This window comes from Haliotis rufescens, unplaced genomic scaffold (assembly GCF_023055435.1).
Source record: "Haliotis rufescens isolate VD_foot unplaced genomic scaffold, xgHalRufe1.0.p SCAF_30, whole genome shotgun sequence".
Lineage (NCBI taxonomy): Eukaryota > Metazoa > Mollusca > Gastropoda > Lepetellida > Haliotidae > Haliotis > Haliotis rufescens.
Genome location: NW_025964002.1, coordinates 5,024,051 through 5,051,086, shown reverse-complemented (window position 1 = coordinate 5,051,086; position 27,036 = coordinate 5,024,051). Strand labels below are relative to the sequence as shown.

Below are 27,036 nucleotides of genomic sequence, written 5' to 3'. Positions count from 1 at the left end.
ACAGCGTCCTGTAAATAATGGTGTTTGGACTTGTACAACCCAGTGATCGATACTATGAGCACCGATCTTCGCCATCGGGGTAGGATGACATGAAATGAACCGACCTTGACCACCCGATCCATTTAAACGCCTCTTCCTACCAGAACCTCACCCAACTCTGAATCTAATCGAACCGGAGACTGCAAATTGTGTTGTAAAACGATCAAATTTCTTAAACGTTTTTTCTACACTTTTAAGAAGTAGAATCTCTGCACTTGTGCACATCAGACTTAATTCAAATTAACATATCCTATAAAGTGTCAACAAAATCAGTAAATGTGCTATCGTGCAACTGGAATTGCCTGTCCATCACTTGATTATCTGGTTTGTTAGCTTGCCCCATCTCATGGCGTCGTCTTAACATGTACGTTCTCTAAGCACATTGTGTTAGAGGGTGGTGCTACCAGTTGGGCAGGACATGCCTAATCTTTTCGCAAACACTTGCTGTCATCTCTGATTCGTCGCTAATTTCATTTTACCCCCGATGTAATCAGTTACTACGGATAATCGAGTTTGATTATTCTCTGTTTGTTGTTGTTTTAAGCCGCACTCAGCAATATTCCCGCTATATGACGGCGGTCTGTAAATAATCGAGTCTGGACCAGACAATCCAGTAATTGATGTGATGAGCATCAATCCACACAATTGGGATACGATGACATGCATCAACCAAGTCAGCGAGCTTGACCACCCGATCCCGTTAGTCGCCTCTTACGACAAGCAGAGACGCCTTTTAAGCCAAGCATGGGTTTCTGAAGACCTATTCTACCCCGGATCTTCACGGGTCGATGATTGTCTGGCATCGACGTTATATATCATATACAATTAGGGTTTTAGTGGCATGAAGAGGTACATACTGCGACGTAGTGGTATCTTACAGAGATACATACTTCGACATAGAGGTTGTAACGTTGAAAGAATGGGTTATTTCAAAGGAGTTCCAATACATACACAAGAAACCAATGAAGACATCGATGTCCTGCTAATGTTATGCATACATACGACGAATCATAAACTTGATAGTTCGCTAGTACCTACTGACGTCACGGACACCTGTTGGGGGTTGTGGTGGCTACAAAAGGCCGCGGCATTGGGGATCTGAACATCTTCATCATGAAGTCATTGCTGCTGCTGTGTTTGCTGGTTCTGCTGACTGTTGCCCTCGTGGGTGCAAGGCACAGTGGAGGATACAGACGAAAGCCTTATGATCACCACAGACAACCGTAAGAACCACTGTCGATGTGATTTGTTTGGCTTGTTAGTTGTTAAACGCATCATTCAGCAATATTGCCGGTATACATGTATCACGTAAATCGAGCCCGGAACAGACAATGCAGAGATTGATTTTGTGTGCAACACTCCATGCCGTTGGTGAACGATGACACGTTGCTAACAAGTCTCTTTTGGTCGCCTATTATGAACAGCATATGATGATAGGGGCCTATTCTAACCCGGAATACTCAGGGGCCGAGGTGATTTTTTAGAGAATATATATGTCATGTTCTTAACGTAATCTTCATATGGTGAAGCGTACACCGGTGTCACAATCGTCTAAAGTACCGATATTGCTGTTCCAAGTTACCTTCCTGAGACATGGCAAGATCTAATGATCGTGAATTGTTATCCTTGGGTTAGCCATACAGTTGCTCATGGGTTTCCCCTTAGAATTAAACGTCTACGTCTACATCTACGTCTACGTCTACATCAATATCCTACCACGGTTTGTTGACACGCTGTGACAAAGTGAAATATTGTCCACATTGGCTTTAACTCATACATTAGAGGAATATCTCGGAATTTTTATTTTTATGATATCCCTAATATTCTCAACAGTGACGATATAGATGGTCACAGTTTATAAGAAGTCAGCAATGTACAGGTTAGCGTTTATGAATTCGATGTGTCAATGCATGGTCGAGGAGATAAATTCAAGAACATTTTGTTTGCAGCAGGCATGTATATCCCAAATGCATTTTTATTCACAAGCTCCTATTATCATGGGTACGAAAACAATGACGACGATGACTACGATGATGATGACGGCAACGACGTAGAGTATTACTACTACTATCACCACAGACCAGAACCCCAGCCCCCAAGCTTCCCGACTCATCTCTACAACCAGATTCCTGACGACGTCCTCGGGGACGCTCTCTGCGTCATGTTGGACACCAGGTTTGCAGTCCGGCTTCAGGCCGTTGAGCACATCTATGACCGGTATGGGGCAAGTCAGGGTTACGCAATCGCTGAGGTTTTACAACGGTTAATGCAGTCCGACTTCCTGGATCGTCTTGGCGATCTACGAAATCATGGTAAAAATCTTTCTCTCAGTCTTTTACATATTTTCAATTTCTCATCTTGCATAATTTTGTTGAAGTTTTAATCTGCTAATCTGCTAATGAAATGTCTACAAAGACAATGTGAAGACTACTAGTGGTAGTAGCAGTGACAGTTGTAGTGGTAATGGAAGTGGTAGTAGTAGAAGTAGTAGTTGGTGTAGTAGCAACTAAAGTAGTAGTAGTAGTAGTAGTAGTAGTAGTAGTAGTAGTAGTAGTAGTAGTAGTAGTAGTAGTAGTAGTAGTAGTTGTTGTTGTGTTGTTGTTGTTGTTGGTGGTGGTGTTGGTGGTGGTGTAGTAGTAACTAAAGTAGACGTAGAAGTAGTAGTATTAGTAGTAGTTGTTGTTGGTGTAGTAGTAGTAGTAGTAGTAGTAGTAGTAGTAGTAGTAGTAGTAACTAAGAGAAAGTAGAAGTACACGTAGTAGTAGTTGAAGCAGTAGTAGTAGACACGCCATGATATAACTGGAATACTGTTAAAAGCGGCGTTAAACCCAACACTTTCACTAACTCGCTCACTCAGTAGTAGTAGTAGTAGTAGTAGTAGTAGTAGTAGTAGCTGTAGCCGGAGTCCTAGTAGCAGTAGTGGTTATCGAGTAGTAGTAGCAGCACAACCAGTAGAAGTAACAAAAGAAGTAGCAGAACCATAATCATCGTCATCATCATCATTACTATGAATACAGTTTTCAGTGGCATGTCCACTGCTGGAAAGGAGAAGATGTGCAATCTGCTTCAACACATGCCTGACAACTACAACGTCTGTGGCTTCCAAACCCTCGTCAGCATCTTGGCTGACCAGTGCGACACCACACCTCAGGTCACCCAGACACCCTTGCCCACTACACCCACGACAGCTACACCAACTACAGCGAAAGCAACTACAGCGGCACCAACTACAGCGACAGCAACTACAGCGAAAGCAACTACAGCTGCACCCACGACAGCTGAACCATCTACAGCAAAAGTAACAACAACTACCACAACAACTGCACCTACTCTCAGTAAGTGGAAGAATGTGTTTTGCAAGATTGTATTTTTTTACTGGAACAGACAAATCATCCGTTGACTAGAACACAGACCTATGGTTATATGTGTTCCTAGATCGGTTCTTTTGGCCATGATACACTCAATCCCATCAGGCTGGTGTAGTCATGTAACATTACCTTCACAGTTAAAGTGCTTTCAAAGTTTGACAAAGTATATAGACTTGACAATGTTAATCATTTTCCAGATTGCAACGATATAACTTCTATCCGAAGTGTTGCCATAACAACAAGAATTGTTGGAGGCTTCGCAGCACAGCAGGGTGCCTTCGACTCCTACGCCTCCCTCAACATCGGAGGTAGCGCTAACCCCGTGTGTGGAGCTACAATCATCGATTCCTGCACTATTCTGACAGCTGCCCATTGCGTTAAGTAAGTACATCAACCTTATACTGCCCATTGTTTTCAGTACGTTCACCCACGTTCTACTGCCCATTGTGTTCAGTACGTACATCCACGTTCTACAGCCCATTGTCTTCAGTAGGTACACCCACGTTCTACTGCCCATTGTGTTCAGTACGTACACCCACGTTCTACAGCCCATTGTGTTCAGTACGTACACCCACGTTCTACTGCCCATTGTGTTCAGTACGTACACCCACGTTCTACTGCCCATTGTGTTAAGTACGTACACCCACGTTCTACAGCCCATTGTGTTCAGTACGTACACCCACGTTCTACTGCCCATTGTGTTCAGTACGTACACCCACGTTCTACTGCCCATTGTGTTCAGTACGTACACCCACGTTCTACTGCCCATTGTGTTCAGTACGTACACCCACGTTCTACTGCCTATTGTGTTAAGTACGTACACCCACGTTCTACCGCCCATTGTGTTCAGTACGTACACCCACGCCACTCCGTACATTCACATTCTACTGCTCATTCTGTACATTCACATTCTACTGCTCATTCTGTACATTTGATGTATGACGATGTCGAGATTTGTAAGAACGTAGTGATTATGGTATCAACCGTTTTCGGCTGGTCATACTTGGGTCAAATGTTTGTTGATATAATGAGTAGCGTCATCATAACACTCATGTATCTCATGCCATCGGGGTAGAATGACAACGAGGGGTCTGAAATCATAGAAAAGGTTCTATTCTGACGCGGCCCTCCAAGAGTGACGTGGGCTTTATAAAGTAAGGCAATGGTCTGTTTGTGGCCACCTGTGGTCATGCAGGGGTTAACCCTGCTTAATAGATGCCCTTCGGTGTACAGTGCCTACGTGGGCTTATGCCTGGCCACCGTGAAGATCCGCGGTAGAATAGGTCTTCAGCAACCCATGTTTGACGTAAAAAGCGACTATGCTTGACATAAGAGGTGACTAACGGGATTGGGTGGTCAGGCTCGCTGACTTGATTGATGCATGTGATCGTATCCCAATTGTGTGGATTGGTGTTCATGTTGTCAATCACTGGATTGTCTGGCCCAGACTCGATTATTTACAGGCCGCCGCCATGTAGCTGGAATATTGCGGCGTTCAAAACAAACAAATTACACTTGGCAAACATCAGCTGTTGCTCTAAAATGATATTTGGCTCCTGCTTGTGGTGCACGGAGTTGAGCAAGCCTCGTGTCTTTTGGTTAATGGCAACTAAGATTTTTCAGTTTGCTTACAGGTTAAAATTTCCATCTTTGTAAAGGAAACACTGTCCTAACCCAATTTGTACCTTTCTTGTCTAGTGACCAAACTGCTGATCAAATCAAAGTCAATGTCGGCGACCACACAACCATAACATCAACCACGCAGCTCAACGTCAACAGCGTCACGGTCCATGAGAACTACAACACTCAAACTACAGGTAAGATTCACGGCCCATGAGAACAACAACAATCAAACTAAAGGTAACAATCACAACCCATGAGAACTACAACACTCAAACAACAGGTAACAATCACGGTCCATGAGAACTACAACACTCAAACTACAGGTAAGATTCACGGTCCATGAGAACTACAACACTCAAACTACAGGTAAGATTCACGGCCCATGAGAACTACAACAATCAAACTACAGGTAACAATTGACGTCCAAACTAGATCTAATTCAAAATCATTTTATATCCAATATTGTCATTATTATTTCGAAAATGCCGTTGAACTCAGATTGTTCATATACGAGCTTGCTTACGTTACAGCCAATGATGTAGCGATCTTGAAGGTCGACCCCATTGACTTCAACGCTATCCCCAACACCGCACCAGCCTGCCTCGCCACCGCCGACTACGCTCTGACAGGACAGGATTGCACTGCAGTTGGAGTTGGAACCACGAGCTATGGTAAGCCAACAATGTCGTTATCATGGTTTTTTATGTGGCCCAGTCGGACTTTGGTCTGAAGAAGGGGGGGGGGGGGGAGGTGGAGGTGGGGGTGGTCAAACCACATTAACCTGATACACCACTGTCACGCTGTTCAAAGCGCCGTCTAGCCAAACTCACTCGTACACTCTCATGAGTCGGATCACTTATGATCATATGGCTTCATCCTATCACAGATGGATAGGTATGCATGCGACATGGCGACAGAGTGGACAGATGAAATTCGTTTTCCAGCCAATATAACGTCGGCCCTGTTCATTGTCGAGTTTCAATAGTAACTGATACTTTTACGCAGCTTCTGTTAGTTTGCAAGTTTTATGATCACGGATGATGTCAAGGATTGGCTTGACATAATGAGTTTTACTTGTGTCCGCTAGGTGGCCAGCAGCCAGATAATTACCTCCTACAACAAGTGTCCGTTCCAACTCAGGACGGCAACACCTGCGCCCAAGACAACAGCATCCTAGTCCAGATGACCGACCCCAACAACCAGATCTGTGCTGGTCAAGCGGGCAAAGACTCCTGCCAGGTCAGTATAGACGGCGCTGACACTCGCAACATAAATGAGGCTTGAAGCAGAGGGTTCCTATGATTATGTAAAGAGTCTTGTCGTTTCTATTAAGGACTATGTGACTAGTGTTAGCCGTGGTGTAAACAGTATGCAACCCGTACTAATGTTGTAGATGAAGGGTGCAAAAGGTGTAGTTCTTTCTTTGGTTTTATGAAGGTCGTATACTAGTACATACGGTGAGTCCACAAGATCATGGGTACTTCCTTAACCAATACAATGCTGTATATGGATAACTGGACGCAGTTAAAAAACTTTTGAGTGATTTCAGAGGCGAATGTGACTGTATGGTCGATTATCCATGTGGCCTGCATGGGGGATATATGACTGTCTACGTGGGGAATATGTAAGGTTGGTTGTGTTACGTGTTTACCGGGGTATATATAAAGGTGACTGTGATTGCCTAGGGATGTATAAAGGTGACTGTGACTGCCTGAGTATGTATAAAGGTGACCGTGTTTGCCTGGGTATATATAAAGGTGACTGTGTTTGCCTGGGTATATATATAGGTGACCGTATTTGCTTGAGTATGTAAAAAGGTGACTGTGACTGCCTGGGTATATATAAAGGTGACCGTGTTTACCGGGGCATATATAAAGTTGACTGTGATTGCCTGGATATAAATAAACCTGATTGTGTTTGCCTGGGTATATATATAAATTTAGTGATTGTCTGGGTATATATAAAGGTGACCGTAATTACCTGGTTATATATAAAGGTGGCTGTGATTGCCTGGGTATATATAAAGGTGACTGTGTTTGCCTGGGTATGTATATAAATGATTGTGATTGTCTTGGTATATATAAAGTTGAAGTAACTGTGATTGGCTGGGTATATATAAAGGTGACTGTGTTTGCCTGGGTATATATATACATGTAGGTGACCGTATTTGCTTGAGTATGTAAAAAGGTGACTGTGACTGCCTGGGTATATATAAAGGTGACCGTGTTTACCGGGGCATATATAAAGTTGACTGGTATTGCCTGGGTATGTATATAAACTGATTGTGTTTGCCTGGGTATATATATAAATTTTGTGATTGTCTGGGTATATATAAAGGTGACCGTAATTATCTGGTTATATATAAAGGTGGCTGTGATTGCCTGGGTATATATAAAGGTGACTGTTTTTGCCTGGGTATGTACATAAATGATTGTGATTGTCTTGGTATATATAAAGTTGAAGTGACTGTGATTGGCTGGGTATATATAGAGGTGACTGTGTTTGCCTGGGTATATATATAGGTGACCGTATTTCCTTGAGTATGTAAAAAGGTGACTGTGACTGCCTGGGCATATATAAAGGTGACCGTGTTTACCGGGGCATATATAAAGTTGACTGGTATTGCCTGGGTATGTATATAAACTGATTGTGTTTGCCTGGGTATATATATAAATTTTGTGATTGTCTGGGTATATATAAAGGTGACCGTAATTATCTGGTTATATATAAAGGTGGCTGTGATTGCCTGGGTATATATAAAGGTGACTGTTTTTGCCAGGGTATGTATATAAATGATTGTGATTGTCTTGGTATATATAAAGTTGAAGTGACTGTGATTGGCTGGGTATATATAGAGGTGAATGTGATTGCCTGGGTATGTATAAAGGTGACTGTGACTGCCTGGGTATATATATAGGTGACTGTGTTTGCCTGGGTATGTAGAAAGGTGACTATGACTGCCTGGGTATGTATAAAGGTCATTGCCTGGATAGATAGATATATATTATATAAAGGAGGTGTTTTGTGTGTCTTGTTATTGGCACTTCATAAAAGATAAATGTTGGTGATGTCATGGACAATAATGTGTGGTTCTTCTTCAGGGGGATTCTGGTGGTCCTCTGTACTGCCAGCAGAACGGTCAACAAGTTCTGACCGGTGTTGTGTCCTATGGTGTTAACTGTGGTCAAGCCGGTTATCCAGGTGTCTACGCCAAGGTGTCCAGCTATGCTGACTGGATCGCTGCTCGTTCTGGCTGTTAAACTGTGAACGTTGTGTGTAATAAATACTTACAAAATATATTCATCATGTATTTGTCCTTTCATTCTATGTTAAAAGGAATACTGTTGTAAATCCAAACGTCTCACACCGCCGACCGGAACAAGTGTTAGACTTGTTTGAACGGCGTTTCTCATGAAACTATTAACGCATTCACTCGATGGTACAAAATTGAATTTGGCAAGACGACATGACTAAGCGATGTTATTACTCACCTGTAAAGGGAGCCCTGCTTAATAACAACCGTTATTAAACAGTGTTTAATAACATCACGTACGTTCGGGACTATTTTTGGGTATCAGGTCATTCGAACGAGGGGCTTCGGTAGCACTGTCAACTGATACTCTGCAACGTCGAATCTACTCCTGGGGGTGGAGGGGGGGGGGGGGGGGTGTCTTCTTCCGATAGACACTACTATTTTTCACTAGAGACACATGGACACACCACGCATGCATCTCAAAACAGTAGCATTGACATATTTTCCTGGAATAATTCAAATCCGGTGGCAATTAGCAGTACACATTCATTTGATATAGGGTTTTCGGACTCTCACTTTTCATTGTTGTCGAGCAGGCATCATTGGAATATATAGTTTCAGAGCATCACTAATAAAACAATCAACAGAAACACCAAGATAAAGTCAACAATCACGGAAATAAACTCAAGGGTCTGGTCAAGGGGAGATAACCCGAGACTCCTCCCTCAAACCATCTGACCTAGTCAAAGTGAAGGCAAATTGCCTTGCTTGTTTTAAAGTTGGAGATAAGGGCCAATTGGTGAATGTCAAGATTGGCAACATTTACTTCACCTTGCTTGTTGACACAGGTAGTCAGGTGACCTTACTTTCCCAAGCCGCAAGCTGTCAACTCCATTGACATGGTCCTGGAGGCTGATAATGGGAGCTTATTCCAAGCACATGGGATATTCAAAGCACCTGTTCACATTAGTGATGACATGAACCCCACTGTGGAGGAATTCCTGGTTGCAGAGGTTGATAATTCCCATGATTGTGATGGCATTCTCGGTATAGATGTTCTGGGTAGACTGGAGGGTCTGATCGACATCCCTGGGTCAAGGATCCGGTTGATGAGCCGATGAATAACTACTATGAGTTCTGTGTTGGTGCCGCAAAAGTGTGTTATAGTGCCGCAAACGTTGTGCCATGTCAATACACTACATTTCAGAAGTAGTGCCGTGTTTTAATTCCACAAGATACATGTATGTTCAGTCTAACCTGGAGCTATATTAAGCGTGTGCAAAACATTTTGTTTGTGCTCCTCATGTTATATTTAGAAAGCTGTAGCCGGCTACATCCAGTAACAGTGCCAGGCTTTACATGGATATGTTCTTTAAAAACTGTATTTTTTCTGCATGAATACAACACCTATTCCATATTATTCAATAAGAAATTCATAGACAAGAGCATATGTTGGCTCATATGTGTGGCATTCCTCAGACTTAATAATTCATTTGTATCAGTTATCAGTTGTCTTCGGAATTGGGTTGGTTGGTTGGTTTGTTGTTTAACGCCGCACTCAGCAATATTCCAGCTATATGACGGCGGTCTGTAAATAATCGAGTCTGGACCAGACAATCCAGTGATTGATATCATGAGCATCGATCCACGCAATTGGGATCGATGACATGTCTCAACCAAGTCAGCGAGCCTGACCACCCGATCCCGTTAGTCGCCTTTTACGACAAGCATAGTCGCCTTTTACGGCAAGCATGGATTGCTGAAGACCTATTCTACCCCTGAATCTTCACGGGTCCAGAATTTTGGAATAGTGTCTGAGAACGAAATTCGCAGTGGTGACTGAATACACTGATTGTGTATGATTTCTAGATTCACCCCAATTTTGATCCTTGGTTCTTCTGATTCATACAAACTAATACTGTAGACACGAAAACGTCGGGGTTTTTTCACGTAAACGACGCTTTTTGGATGCTTTCTAACCATTGTTTTTCCGTCGAGAATCTGTCGTTATTTGACATCAGAATTTACTGCGAGAGAACGATTTCATCAAGCTCCTCCCTTTGCTTGATTAACATTGTCATTCGAGCTTCAGCGTGCTCTGGCATTTCTTTTTGTCGAGCTTTTATTGGCCAGCTCTCGCGTGTTAGACTACGGGTCTGGGTTTGGCGCGGTGCACGTGGCTCCTAGTGGAAGCAACGAATTCTACCGGTAGAGTTCTCCGCAGATTGTTTTCAACTTGCCATTGCCAAAATTATTAGAAAAGAAAATGTGAAGAAACAGCCACACTTAGATATTACTTTCCGTTTCGTGGTCAAATATAACCAACAAATACGTAAACACAAATCTGTAAACTGCAACTGAATGACTTACTGGCTGTCACAACTTATCTTTGTAGGTGGTTGCCGTTTGGTATATATTGCCAGAGACAATATACTGATACTTCGTCCCTGATATTGCTTGCAATGATAAATAGGCAGATGGCAGTATAACATCCCGTACAGTTATGTTTCAACATATATGTTCAAGTCAGGAGAATGTAGTTAAAAGGTGTAATGTCAAATTCTGTTATTAAATATTTCCCTTACATACAAGATACCTGGGTACCACATTTGCATTAACTTTAGTTAATATCATTAGAAAACGTTCAGACTTAGAAACGGTCAGAGAATAATAGATATACTCTGACACAGATATCTGGAATTTCGTACAATCTAGTGAATGAAAAGTCATTATCAGACAAATATAATGAATACATACGGAACGAAATATTATACTTCAATTGAAATATATTAAAACAAGCAGGCTATAGCAACTTATGTTAAAAACATATACAGTGTGTCCAGCCAATAAGGTTCATTCCCACGACGGCCACATAGTAAGCACAAGTTTGGCTGAGACTGAGACCATCTCACTTGGTGCTGTTGTTTTTGTGTGTATGGGAGGTCGCCTTCTGCCTCAGCAATTCCGGTTGATCTGTCCTTCTTTGGACGCTCCTGTAACTAAACATTGTCCTTAAAAGGTGGCCCATGGCATATGTGTGACAATCCAGTCTTCTTTTGAAACGTTAATCTATGTGTCAGTGATTTTTATAGATCACGTATTATTTTAAAACAGACAAATTGTGTGTTGGTAATGCTTTAATCTCAACATTAACAATCCCAAAAGAAAAATAACCCCTTCATTACACCACTGTGGCCAAGCTTGTTCTTTTATGCCAACAGTTGTTCTTTTTTGTCCAAACTCGAGACTCAGCAACATATCCGATTACACTGGCCCAGGCTGACCCGAGCGGGATTCCGTCAGTTCTCCATGCGATACTCACACCCTAGTCTGTCCCCTAGTCCTGCGCCATGACTGTGGAATTTATATTTTTTAGGTTGTTTCTTTTTACTAAATGCCAAGGGAAGTCTGGATCAAACTAACCAAGTGTAGTTTGCTTGATTTCAAAACAGATGAAGATGAAAGGTTCTTTCGAATAAAATATATAATTATTCTAAATAAATGTTTTCATTGACTAAGTGTTAGTCTATCCGTCCCCTATATTCTTGAGAATACATTTGAAACGGACTCAAAGTCAAGAATGATTTGCCTGCCTCAGTTCTGGTCCTGAAATCAAGCAATGTTCTGGGCTCAATTTGGATTCTTTTGAGTAGACCACGGACTTGTACAGTTCCTTGAGTAGATTTATAATTTTAACTACGAAAATTGTATCCCTCGGATGTTGATTGAATTTCGATGTGGGTATTTAGGGGTAACTTAATAATATGAAATACATATAATTTATGGTGAAGCTAATATATGTGCACGTGTAAAAACTTATTTTGTAGTCAACCAAAAAGACATTGTTTTGAAACGTCTCGTCTTATGAACACGTTCTTTATTTCAATATTGTATTCAATTCCACACATGACTGTCCACAACATTTATATATTTTACCTGTATACGACGACTACATTGGCAAGTATAACGATAAACACAAATTTGTGTTTGTTTAATATGTTGTGTGTTAAAATACGTGTTAGTTTAAAGGGAAATATAAACATTTAGTCTGTTCGGGTAGCTAATTCTAACTATTTTCTGCATAAATATTATTTAAAACACATAAACTTACCTCTTGCTACATTCTGTGGCCCGGTCAATATCAAGTAGCTATGACAAAAGAAATTCCAGACACACAAATATTATTTGGCGTCATGTAACACCAGATGTTATCAACCAATACTCATATTGTAGACAACCATAGAAATATGAAACATCAATGCTAGAGAATAACTTATTTCGATTTTCCAATAAAACAAATTCCATTTGGCGTAAACGTTAACAATAGCGGTAAAGATATATTAATGGAACACTACAAATCGGTGGTGACGCAGTTGTTTGCAGAAAGAAGTTGTTGCCTCAGATGAATAAAAGTTTTGCCGAAACAGTAAGCTCTTAGAACTCGTGTTTGCCAGCTGGGACCACGTCAATATACCATGTTTGAAATGTATGTACATGTTGAAAGCTTTGACAGAGACATGTATACTTCACACAAATAAAGTACAAGTTTACTTTTCTACAGTATGATATATATACATTATAGTAACACAGCTGGCTTCAGTTAAAGCAAATACAATCTTTAGAAATTATGAAATCAGGTCTATGTATGTGAATATGAACGGATCCTTCCTGTGTAATGCCTCACCAACCATCACCGAGCGCTGCGATCATTCCCTTCAGCTTATTGAGCCATTCTGGTTTAAACATGCATTTCCTCTGGTTTAAACATGCATTTCCTCTGGTTTAAACATGCATTTCCTCTTGTTTAAACATGCATTTCCTCAATATCCCGTATACGCTCGTAGACGTATACCACCCCACTGACAGAAATATAACCTGTTTTGTCAAATAGATCTTCAAACAGCCAATCCAAATCACTCTCCAAAACATACATTAATTTCAAGACCATACACATCACATTACAATATTGAATAAGAGATCAAGAGATAAAAAGCGATGGTTAATAAAGCAAAAAAATAGGACAATGAAACAATATCAGTGTCTGAAAGGAAGTGAAATACTTGTCGCGATATTTGTAACATAAGCAAAAGAGACCAAATGAAACAAAAGGGTTAGGTTTCAATTCAGCATTTTTCAGTGACGGCCATGATAGTGTTTGAATAGATAGACAATGCAAGTCAGTCAAGCTTACTTTTTTTCTTGTACGTTGTGGTAATGTACTAACACTATAACATTAAAGCAATGACTGAACAAATGTCGTTGAGTTACAAAATGTATTGGTGCGGTTTCCTGATTTAGTCAGTGTATGTGTGTGTGTGTGTGTGTGTGTGTGTGTGTGTGTGTGTGTGTGTGTGTGTGTGTGTGTGTGTGTGTGTGTGTGTGTGTGTGTGTGTGTGTGTGTGTGTGTGTGGTGTGCGCGTGCGTGTGTGTGCGCGGACTGATGCCGATTTATAGTGCTTGCTTGCTCACTGAGATACTATACCGCAGTAAAACATGAATACCCCACTCAGACACAGTATACTGACTCCGAGCCGACCAGCCCATAATGCCGAGCGCCGGACAGGGTAACAACAAGTACCATCTTTCAACTTCTTTTGGTATGACGCGGCTGGGTATCGAACCCCGGACATTCCGCTCTCCGGCGGACGCTCTACCACTAGGTCACGGAGGCGGCCAGTAGTTATAATGTCAATCAGAGAGACGCTTACATAGTCACTCGCCTGTCCAGACCGTGAATAACAGCGTTAACCAATAGTATCTAGGATGTCTTTACAAGAGATGGAAGACAAAAGACATTTTAAATTAATACTCATACTCATTTGGAAAGATCGTGAAGCGAGGCGCATTTTAGGATATGGAAACAAAATATACCAACTTCAACAAACAGATATAAAGTATTTTTTCGTGTCTCCGCTGTTCTAAAACACGCTTGATGATAAAGCCCCTCTATTGTCAAATAAGGGATTGGATGTTATTTGGATGATAATTGTGAGAAGCCGTAAAAGAGATGGCATCGTGTTTGTTTAGGATAAATAACAATGACTTCACACAGACACACACACACACACACACACAGACACACACACACAGACACAGACACACACACACACACACACACACACACACACACACACACACACACACACACACACACACACACACGCACGCACACACACGCACGCACACGCACACTGACAATTCCCTTCTCGGACAATAGCTAGCACTGACATTTACCCACATTGAATCATAATTTGTATCACAGTTTTATTTACAGTTTGAAAAGCTTTTATAATATGAATATTAAAATCCATCATCACTTGTCAAGTTCACTACAATGTCCCCTGCTAGAAGTGACATTTTGAATTTCACTCTTTGTTATTTAAACAATATTTCCCCAAAAGGAATGGGATTGCTGAACAGGCAAAGCCCATTTAAACACTTCTCCGTACAAAGGACATTTAACAATTACTAAGAGTAAACTGTACATGTAATAATAATTTTGGACTAATTGTATCTTCTGTTGCAAATATTATGATGCAAATATTCAAGTCACACACAAATACATGTACACACATACATATATCGGTACATAACCGAATCGGTGCACCCATTCAGTATACCAGCATGTCACATATACAAACAACTACTAATATTTCATTGAAAGTAGACACACATTTAAATTTTAAATCTTTTAGATTTTGCAATGAACAAATGAACAGTTTGAACAATAGCAAAGTCAGTATAGTACATGTTTTAGCATTTCCATATAATACTGAATCCATGTAATTTAATGTTATGTTGTAGTACATAGTGTTCCGAAGACTGCAGTAGTTGAAAAATGAAAAGAAGTAATATGTAGGATCCTCATAATGGTATCCACAGGAGCAGGTGGTAGATTCATGAATATGTCAATGATATTTCTGTACATTTAAACCACTGCAGCACAACCTGAGGTGGGAATGGATAGTCTGACAGAAACGGTTACCATAGTCTAAGTTAAAGCCAAATATTTTGGGATTTTCTATTGTGGTGATACTTTTAGTTAAGGCCTATATCCGGTAATTTATTCCTCATTCGCTCTCTTCCGGGTAAAAATGATTCGTTGAGTTAACTGTTGTGGCATATTCAGTCTTCGTTTATCTGTTCTCCATTTAAAATAGAGAGAAAACAACTCATGAATATTCTTATATTAAACGTTACAAAATTTAAGATGTTTAAAATGAAATTACTTTGTTATAGCCCAAGATTAGGAACATTGAGAAAACGATGTGTCTTGTTGAAAATAATCGTGATAGAATTCAAACTCGGAAAGAATATTTCACAAATATTTTTACAAATAAAGTAAGACGAGTTCTATGGATGAACAACTTCTTTATTACCATTGGTGCGTATAATGGTAATAAAGAAGTTGTTCATCCATAGAACTCGTCTTACTTTATCACTCCAACTTCTAAATGCCACTCAAAGAAGGTATTTTTACAAATGTTTAGTAAAGTTGTCTTTTTACCTCATCCGACTGCTCGGAATTTAGTCTCATATAAACACAGATTCTAACCAAGTCTGATCTTATTTTTACAAAGAATGCAAGAACTGGTTGAGTGAGCTCCTTCCATCAGCGTGAAAGCATTACCCACAGAGAAAGAAAGGATAAAAAATCCACATGCTATTATGTATTCACTACCAACTTCCTCTAATACTAAACTGATACCCTTAGTATCCCCTAATGAGATCATGTATACTTTGTCACACCCGGCAATTGTTGAAATCGCAAATCCTATCCGCTGTCAGATAACATGGCAGTCTATCTGTTTCCAATATCCTCTTATAATTAGTGACAAATGTAGGAAAACACATTCTGGAGGATATCACCAGACGCCTCCAAACGTCCACTTCATAATATTCTAAAGTCTAACGTTTAATGTTGGCTGATCCACTCACACCAATAATAAGCTTATCGCATACAGTGTTATATTGGAGTTGGTGCATACCATGAGTACGGATACAAGAGGGCGGATATAGTGATAATTGTTTATTTGTCTTAAGATGGCATATACATATAAAAACATAAAAGACATAAACATAATGCCAACTTCTAGCCTTCTTGGGCTTATAAGACATGAACATTAAAATACAAATCGTAAGACATGAAAATAAAAATTACACACATTTTGCCAAACGTAGGAATGAGGCTGTCATCCTGAAGAAGACTTGGTAGGTCGCACTGGTCACGGAATTCTGGGAAGAGGCTGGGCACATATTGGTTTCTGATGTCATCATAAAAATGAGAGTATAGGAGGAAATGACTTTCATCTTGGACAGGAGAGTCGTGACAGAGTTTACAGTATCGTTGTGCTGCAGGGGTCGGCGGGTAGCGTATCTTGCAGTTTCTATTTCTAGTCTCAAAGATCCACATCGGAGCGACGCAAGGATATATCTTTGGTTGCATGAGGGCGGATATAGTTATAGTGTGGTGGATAAAGGGGCATGATGAGAGGGGGGGGGGGGGGGGGGGGGGGGGGGGTTACTTACGGAAGCGTGAGTACGATGGATACATGGGGGCTGACGTAGATACAGTGAGATGGATGTAATATAGTGAGGAATCATGATTGTGTGAGTGCGTGCAAGGAGATACGGGGGTTGGCGTAGATATTTTCATATCAAAACAAAAACAGAAATTATGTGCATACCAAAATCACAATAGATATATGTACTCTACTCTACACACATGAGTCCCAAGCCGAAAATGCTTAGGCAGACTGCGACCTGTTAAACACTTAATGCAACAACAACAATCATGACTTATCATTCAAATTCAATCGTAAGCCTGGTATTAATCACCTCATCTTCGATAATCACCGACATGGATACACCTCCTCCTACACCGTCATCATCCCAATCTTGTTCTCCATATGTCATCGTGCGACTTGATGGAATCCGGAAAAGTATAGATTCCCTCGAAAGACGATTACCGAAAGACGCGAGCACTTCTTCAACGCCAGTGAGCAGGAAGACCAATTTGCGGATATGTCCGTTCAGTTGTTTCCCTATTCGTGCAAAGACGACTGTAATATCTGTCTAAGAAAACGGTGAGAAACTTATTATGGCCTTAGCATCAGATTAGGGTTGATGCAACGTTTACGAACACAGTGATTACTTAATCTTTTATATCTCTCCAACTTCGTCAGTTGTAATTGAATTGTCCTGGCAGAACACATAATGCATCAGCAAAGTTTCATTGTTGTTCATAAATGCATGTTCTTCCTTCTTATTACCAATCTGCAGTGAACAATTGTACTTATAGTCTTTACCTTTTATTGTGTGAAAATATTAAGAAAGGATTATTTCAAAAAGTATTGTAATTATAAACTGGTATTGTCCACATTGTTATTTCGGAATGACATGTGATTATTCTGATTTGATTGACAGGATGGTGTGGTCAGCTTCACTGGTTTGGTTGATGCATGTAATATCCCAATTGATGCTCATGTTGTCAGGCACTGGATTGTCTGATCAAGACTTGATTATTTACAAACTCTCATACAGCAGAAACATTGCTGCTTTTGGTGTTATGATATGTCTGTAATAATATGAGAATGTCATTATTGTTAATTTTGTTTCAGTGTGTGACAAGGAGGTTATCAAGATCCTCCTAGCGGACAAGGACTCACCTCTTGTAGTGGAGTGTCTTGAGTGAGTATGTTCTGAATATGCAATAATTTAAAACTATTGAAACTGAAGTATCTACATAAATATTACACAAAATAATCAGAGTTTATTAGGGTGGGGCTCACAAATGATTTCTCAATCATTAGTAAGTTGCACATCAGTACATGTCTACCAAATTCAATAATGCCACCACCATTGGTTCTTTAGAAATGGTGTTTATGGTTGTTTTATGATAAAATTCTTAAGTATTGAATGGAAATGTACAAGTTCTCTCGAATGTATCTCCAAAGTGAACGAAAGCTCTGGATCCTATATGTAACTGATGTGATTTCAGCTATACCATTGATTTGGTCACTGTTGCAAGAGAACAGGTGATTGGTGAGGTCTTGAAAAATCACACAGAGGAGGAATGGGCCAACAAGGACACTTTGCGAGGTATGATCAATTTTCAGGGTATGGTATTGAGAGTACACTGGATCAAAACACATGCACTAATCAGAATCCTGTGAATGATAAGTACAAAGGAAACAGGCCAAGGGTCTGATGCCAATGGACACGATACTAATACATACATATTAATATTACTTGTACTAAAAAAGAACTTAAGACATACATATTATGCAAAACAAGATCTGTAGTAAAAAAGTCAGTCACATATATACTGAACCGCAAACGAAACGTCACCATATTTGTCCAAACACTGTAAACAAACCTTGAGACATATAGGACACCCCGGAATCTTCACAGGTCATCATTAGTGCGAACACCGTGCGTCGACGATTGACGAGCAGACCCCTCCACTGTCACAGGCCACACCGAGGACCCATTGTGACACCACGTCATCGCCGAGACCGTCTTTAGTGGGCAACACAGCACCAGCATTGGTGCCAGCAGCAGTCGAGAAAAGTCCTCTTCTCAGACGAGTTGTTGCTGTATCTCAACAGCAGATGACAGAGGGAGAGTCTGTTGACGCCGTGGGGACAGTTATTTGGATGCTTGTGTTGTTGAGAGAGACTCGTGGGGTGGTCTGAGTGGGGTGGAATTGGTCTTGCACAGAAGGTTGGCCCTGTGGTCTTCCAGAACATAGGTCCGGGAGAGGCAATGGTGTCACAGCAGCACGGCACATTGATCAAGTCTTGAGACCACACGCCATACCTCATTTGGCACGTCGCCGCAACCGCGAGTTTCAGCATGATAACGCCCGTGCCCACACTGCGACAGCAACAAGATTCTTCCTCCAGCAGAATGGTATCAGAACCATGCAGTGGTCTGCCCTTGCAGTCCCGATTTAAATCCCATTGAGCACCCGTATACATGGCAATAGTATGTATATATTCCTAAAATGGAATCAAAATATTATTTATTTAAGTTTTTGTTCACATTAGTCTGGCTCTGAATGTAACAAATATATAATTTCGTTCTTTGAAAATGTTGCCAGCCACAGGCACTTACCCATTAGTTCCCTAGATAAACCCTGATTGTATTCATTTAGCACTATTCACATTATCATTTGGGGACTAACACACCATTTTAACATAATGTATTCTAACATATTCAATTGCCATGTTGATAATATATTGCTGATTGCAATCTACAGTAAGAACACTTATGGGAATTCCATGTAAGAATATAGATCCCCTGCAAGTTGGCAGCAACCCATGCTTGCTATAAGAGGTGTTTAAATGGACCCGGTGGTCAGTCTCGGTGGCTTGATTACATGTCATCATGTGTCGGTTGCATTGATTGATGCTCATGATGTCAACATTTGATTGTCTGGTCAAGACTTGAATTCTTTACAAAACGTCGTCATAACTTGGATATTGCTACAAAACTAGTTTGTTGTGCCAGACTCTATTATTTACAGACCACCGTCATATAGCTTGAATGGCGTTAGAGTCTGGACTAGACATTCCAGTGATTGACATCATGAGGTACGACATGCATCAACCAAGTCAGCGAGCCCGATCACCCAATCCTGTTAGTCGCCTCTTACGACAAGCATAGTCGACTTACCATGACACAGATTGATGATATTACTTTCAGATATGCTATGGTGGGGCATCACTGTATTGGGCTAGATGTAAACTTTTAAAACAAAATGTATAATGGTGCAAAGGGAATAACACCGCATTGTTAATATCATTTCGGATTTCGTCTTACTTTAAGTGAGTATAGTATTAGGCCGCTTTAGCAATATTTCAGCATCACGCTGGAGAACACCAGAACAGTGTTCTACCCACGTGGAGAATCGAACCCGTGGCTTTGGTGTGACAGGCCGTCGTATCAACCACTAGACTATCCCATCATCCCATTATTACCCTTAGATGAAATTATTTGTGCTACAAATTACGATTTTCTGTTTTGACATTGTTGAAATGCCTCCATTAAATGGCTTTCGAGGTACAATCAGGCAAAAAATCGGAAAGATTGGCATTTATTGCATTATTATAATACATAACGATATTTGACGTGTCATCCAACGAGGCGACACATTAATTACTTGGCTACCCCACCGCCCACTCTTATTTTGACAACTTGTCGTCTGATGTAGTTACACAACAGGAACAGTTTCTGCTGAGTACACACAGAGAGATCCTTACCCTCAGATGCAATTATTTTGTGATACACATTTCAGGTTTCAATTATTTGATACAGTCAATTCTGTAGAGTAACTGTCCATTCAGCAATCTAGTACTACTTGGCCAACTTAACTGGAACTAGACATCTCTGGGTAAACAGATGTAAGAATGTTGTAATAAGCATACACATCAATGGAAATAAGAAATTACTTTAAATATACATAAACATTACATACAATCCAGCACTTCTCCCAGATAAATATGTTAAGCAGCTTAAGTATATTGGAGTTGTGTAAACATCACACGTTCGAATGTTTGGAGAACATGTTAGTATTGCTTTATAAACAATTACCTTTCACAAGCTTTGATTATCAGAGGCAGGTTAAGTAAATTTGGGGAGAAAGGCATCAAAGGTTTGGGTGATATTTAAGTGACTGTCATCTTTGAGATCAGTTAATTCCACAATATTCTACTTTCCTCCACATACATTCACCATTTTCCCACCAACTTTGAAATATGTACGTCACGGGACATAGTTTTGTCAAGAGGCTAAGCACTCATACTCAGTCCAATCTTCTTACGACTATTGTATTTTTTCAGGCGAGAATGACGTCAGTTCTGCAAGAGGCGCTAGGAAATAGTCAACTCGATGAAAAGACTTGCTTCCCATCTCAGTGATGCAATGCCAAGACCACATCTGATTCTTGGATCTTTATTTGACAGACTGAAGCCAAGGTGCATGAGAAAAAATGCGTATAGAAAGAAAATGAGGACAATAAACAAGACTCTTCAGGAACAGTTGTCTGACAACCCTCAAGTTACCATATGTGACCACAGCCGCCAGCTTATCATGGGATTCCTTGTTTCTGCCTGATGGTGTCCATTTAGCAAACAAAGGGAACTTGAAATTTTACCCTTCATTGAAGAAGGCAATTGCATGCAACACGGCCAATTGATTGATTGGTTGGGTGGTTGGTTGTTTTACGCCACACTCAGCAATATTCCAGCTACATGACAGCGGTCAGTAAATAATCGAGTCTTGACCAGACAATCCAGTGATTAATATCACGAGCATCGGTCAACCCAATTGGGATCGATGACATGCATCAACCAAGTCAGCGAGCCTGACCACCCGATCCCGCATAGTCGCCTTTTACGGCAAGCATGGGTTGCTGAAGACCTATTCTACCCCGGAATCTTCACGGGTCGCCAATTGATTGACAGAAGATTGACCGATTGCTGTAAAGACTTCTAAATTAATTTGTTGCATGCTGACACCTGAATTTTTGTTTTTAGGATTATTTTGCTTCGACTTTATTTACAGGATGACCAGTTATCTATGTGGTGAAAAAAGGTTAATATAACAACAACACATTATCGTCTTTTGGATCAGTCCAATGACAATAAGTGAATGGGAGTTGATTCTGGTTGATGGCTCTACAGTTATTCAGGGTTTTTAAGTTTTTGTGTTACAGTTTCAGTGGAACAGTTAAGAAGTTCCTGGTGCCTGAACGTATAAATAATAACATAATAACAAAGAAAGGAAGGGGAACACTAACGTGTGTTGAAATGACAATCGCGGATGTCGAAAATTGACAAGAAACACCAACATTCATCCTAGTCATTGTTTAAGTGTGAGTGGCCTCGTTTTGAGTGTGTTTCATGAATAGGTCTTATCAAATAAAGTTAACACTTGATTTTGGTAGTTGTATCTTTGTATGTGCCAGATGAATAATAATAGATTGAACTATGTCGTTTTATTTTATGATTGAAGCTTTGGATTTTAGTTGGTTCAACCCATATCCTTCTTTAACAGATATTCAAGTTAGCTGAAGATATGTGATGATTCTTTACACGTATTGAATTAGGTTATCAAAATCAAACTGGATAATCCATTTCAAAGTGTAAAATATTTGCAACATTTAACTTATTTAAGTTGTATGAGGGCAGTCTGTAAATAACCGACATAATTGTTATAGTAAGCAAGATTAGTTGCCTATTGCAAGTCGCCTTTTTTGCTGAGTACTTTTCCTGTTTGTTTACGTCATTAAATACCCAGTTTATATACTTCCACAATAATGCCCAATGAGTTTAAACTATCTGAAAGGCACAAGGGAAAGTCTTGTGGTTTTAGTGTTTCCTCCTCATAAAGTTACACTAAATGTAAGTTAAAACTGATTTAATCTGAAACATTTCTGAGGATATTGAGGAATGTCATGACTCAGAAAATCACTGCAGTCGAAGGATATGCCCACACTGACATAATGTACTAGAAACAAGAAGAAAGATACTAGAAGAAAATATTGCATCCGGATACCTTTCGGAAACCTTCCAGATACTTCCAGCAACCTTTAATTTCTTCGTAATTGTCAGACATCTAATTATGTGTTTCACGGCTAATTGAAGAAAATGCACCCCCCATTTTTTTTACATTTTTGTGGGGTTCGTTTCCGGAAGGTATCTGGGCCGGATCCAAAGTGAGAAGGTCACCGGATGGTTTTCCGGAATCCGGAAACCTACACTTGTTTTACTGTGAACATTTTCCTGAATTAGCTCCGGTAACATTTAAGATCTTTTAAGAAATATTTCTCATTTTTCTACTTTTTCACTGACATTTCATTTTATGAAATATTTCATTTCCTCATGGAATGGTTTGTAAATGAGGATTGATGATCGATATTTATTCTTTTTTATTCAAATTTACTTTTCATATTATGATAATATTTAAGCATAATTCCTTAACGAATTAATCGTCAATGTGGAAACGACATTTACCTTAATTAGACATCGGTATTTTGCCGTCCGACCAAGAACAATCGAAAACCATCGATAGTTTCCGGTTTGCCAACACAAGATCATAAACGTTGAATCACAGTTTGACAAAAGGTAGCATATTCAAACACGTTCTTGTGATCATATAAATGTATCGATGACTGAGCCAACAAGTTCACTTGAATTGTATGGCAGCTTGATGAATCCTCTTACCGTGGAACCAAGACAGACAGTGTCTAGACATGCCTGTACAGCCTGATGTCGTTAAAGGTGCACAATACAACTGCTCAATACAATTGTACAACACAAGTGTTCAATGCGTGTGACGAATACAAACTACAGTCGATAGAACCAAATCATCCTTTCGCTGACGTTTGGTGTCATTGGTCAACTTACACTGTCATGCGACCATCCTTTAGGTGCACCGTGTGTACAAAGTTGTAACATACACAATACAAACAACAAGAAACAGGTGGTCAATATTTAGATACTTAACGAGCCAAAAGAAGAATGTTGGCTACGTTTTAAGCTGAAAATGCAGAAATGTGTCCTTGGGAGACCTTGTGTGCAACGTGCACCACCGGCAACAGCTGCACGACAGCACGCAACTACAACATTAGTCGATGCCAAAGCCCTGCAGCTTGTGCTTGGTCAGTGTAAATATATTTGCTTTCAAATGAAATAAATTGATCCAATGTACCAATGGATTCATTTGTTAAACAACGCGTAGGTACTGCCACGGGAGACACCTTTTCTCATAAGTAAACCATTTTTTGTTGTTATAAAACAGTCGGTGCAAATACAGGGAAATGTTGCGAATCAATGCACCGATGGCGTGCTGTTTATTTGCGTAACCGTGCCTTCTGACGTCACGGGCACCTGTTTGGGGTTACAGTGGCTATGAAATGCCACGGCTTTAGGGTTTTGAACATCTTCATCATGAAGTCGTTGCTGGTGCTGTGTTTGCTGGTCTTCCTGGCTGTTGCCTACGTGGGCGGACGCCGTCACCGTCGGGCAGACGGAAGTGGATACCACCCAGTAGTATCATACAGCGGCGCCGCTCACCTGTAAGTATGCCTGTATGTCACATTTGGATGGAACGTATTTGTCACCATGTAGAAAAAGGATGATTTCATACTTGAATAATTACACACTTGATCTTCACACGAAAACGTCATGCTAATTGTAGTTCATTTATTCTGCGTATGTATTCAGTCAATAGTTCGTTGGTAACTTCTAAAACATTTGTCATTCCTATTCGTTTTATAGATTTAGGTTTGTTCACGTGTTTCTTTGTTTATCTATATGTGCAATCACAAAAAAATAATCTTTCATTTTCATTTTGTTAAAAGGTACAACCACTACCAGCCTACTACCACTACCCCCCCTCCCGTTACCTTCCTGTCAGATCTTTACAACCAGCTTCCAGAAGACATTCTCGACAACGCTCTGTGCTACATGCTAGAAACCAACCTTCAAATCAAATATGAGGCTATATTTCGCATATACCTCACCCATGTTCAAGTTGAACAAATCTACTTGAATATGCGACAGATGATAAAATCTAACATCAGGGAAGGTCTCGCTGTTGTACGCGATGAAGGTAAAGGAATTGTTCCTTTTATGACAAATTTGTGTACAACAATAGATGTCCCAAATAAAATCTCTCAAACAAAATATGCCTACTGAGAATACCCGACTGCACACACAGTTAATGGTGAAACCATGATTTCAAATTATCATGTTTTTGTTTGCATTGGTTGCTGACCTATTATTAGCCGGATCGTCACGGGTTGTTATTATTATTTTCAGCACTCGCTGACATGTCCCCTGGGGGTAAGGAGAAGTTATGCAGTCTGCTTCAACACATGCCTGACAGCTACAACTCCTGTGGCTTCCAAAACCTCGTCAGCATCTTGGCCAATAACTGCACGTCGCCGGTCAACAACACTGTGTCAACAACACCCAAGCCAGCTGCACCAACTACAACGAAAGCAACTACAGCGAAAACAACTACATCAACATCAACAACGACCCCTACTCCCACACTTAGTAAGTCTATATCGATAATGCATTATCATAGTGCATATCTTCGAGGATAAGCATGTCCAAAGTAGATACACCAGTGACTCAGAATGTTCGTGAACCCAAAACCTCTGGATTTCGAAGTCGTACCAGCAAGGCTGTAGATATGGGAGGCGTAAGTTGGCTTCCATTCTCAAAAGAGTTTCACACTTTGCATCCTTCACGACCACCAATGCTCATTGTATCATTCATTCTTTATGAAAACACAGATCATTGTGGATATATGTGTCCTGGATCGTGAGTGAGTGAGTGAGTTGTGTTTAACGTCGCTTTTAACAGTATTCCAGTTATATCACGGCGTGTCAGCTTAATGTGGGAGGAAAGCCCGAAGGGATTCGAACCCACAATCATAGGTTTCTGGCGTGCCCAAGGGACGCAACTCTGCACAGCGAATCGCGACTCCTTAGACGACTAGGTCACCCGTGCCCCCTGTCCTGGATCGGTTGCTAGGGTCACCATACAATATATCACATCACGCTGGTGTAGTCATTTCACATTACCTTCACAGTTAAAGTTGGGGCACGGGTGGCCAAGCCTTCTAAGGTGCAGAGTTGTGTCCCTTGGGCATGCCAGTAACCTATAATTGTGGGTTCGAATCCGGGTCGCGTCGATTGGTTTGTCTGCACCAGACCCGTGCACTTGGGTTCTACCGAAGTGGCAATCTCATTATAATTAGATCTTAGTTCTCGCTACCGCTGAACTAAGATCTGAGGACATCCCATTACGGGTCATGTCAGACCGACCTTGAGCGAACTTTGACCGAGCAATGGAATGACCAATCAGAAGGCAGCTTTCTCGTGCTTTACGGCACTAATTTCAAATTGGCGACAACGCTTCGAAACATATTTTGACAAATTCTCGATTACAAATTTGAAACCTGAACAAAAGAACTTTCTGGAATGGCTAATAGATGGTCTAGATTGTAAGGATTCATTCGTTAAACCCGTAACTATCGTTCGTAATACCCAATGTTAAAGTTTTCGGGGTTGCATGATTTGAAATCACATTCCGACTGTCACTTTCATGATCTGGTAAGCGACGCTCTGATTGGTCGGATGAAAGGTCGTTCTGACGTGGCCCCTAATGGGATGTCTTCAGATCTTTGTTTAGCGGTAGTGAAAATAAGGTCTGATTTTAATGAGATTGACCGAAGGGGTAAACGTCCTGCATCACTCAGGGCTTTCCTCCCACATCAAGCTGTCACGCCGCGATATGTAAACTGTAAAACTGTAAAAAGCGGCGTTAAACCCAACTCACTGACTCACTAACTCACAGTTAAAGTGCTTTCAAAGTTTGACAAAGTATATAGAATTGACAACATTAATCATTTTCCAGATTGCAACGATATAACTTCTATCCGAAGTTTTGCCATAACAACAAGAATTGTCGGAGGCTTCGCAGCACAGCAGGGTGCCTTCGACTCCTACGCCTCCCTCAACATCGGAGGCAGCGCTAACCCCGTGTGTGGAGCTACAATCATCGACTCCTGCACTATTCTGACAGCTGCACATTGTGTTAAGTAAGTACATCGTCTTTATAATGCCCATTGTGTTAAGTAAGTACATCAACCTTATACTGCCCATTGTGTTCAGTACGTACATCCACGTTCTACAGCCCATTGTGTTAAGTAAGTACATCGTCTTTATACTGC

The 27,036-nt window shown here is 40.6% G+C and overlaps 1 protein-coding gene across 1 annotated transcript in view; it reads left to right on the top strand.

The window, feature by feature from the left end:
• The first annotated feature begins 1,097 nt into the window (after nucleotides 1–1,097).
• Nucleotides 1,098–27,036, top strand: part of LOC124116291 (serine proteinase stubble-like) — a 49,430-nt gene continuing 23,491 nt past the window's right edge. Inside the window, exons 1-5 of the mRNA XM_048380458.1 lie at nucleotides 1,098–1,262; nucleotides 2,026–2,351; nucleotides 3,057–3,374; nucleotides 3,605–3,788; nucleotides 5,106–5,224. Of these exons, the coding sequence (XP_048236415.1) occupies nucleotides 1,153–1,262; nucleotides 2,026–2,351; nucleotides 3,057–3,374; nucleotides 3,605–3,788; nucleotides 5,106–5,224 (1,057 nt within the window). The 5' untranslated portion in view covers nucleotides 1,098–1,152. The remainder of the gene's footprint in view (nucleotides 1,263–2,025; nucleotides 2,352–3,056; nucleotides 3,375–3,604; nucleotides 3,789–5,105; nucleotides 5,225–27,036) is intronic.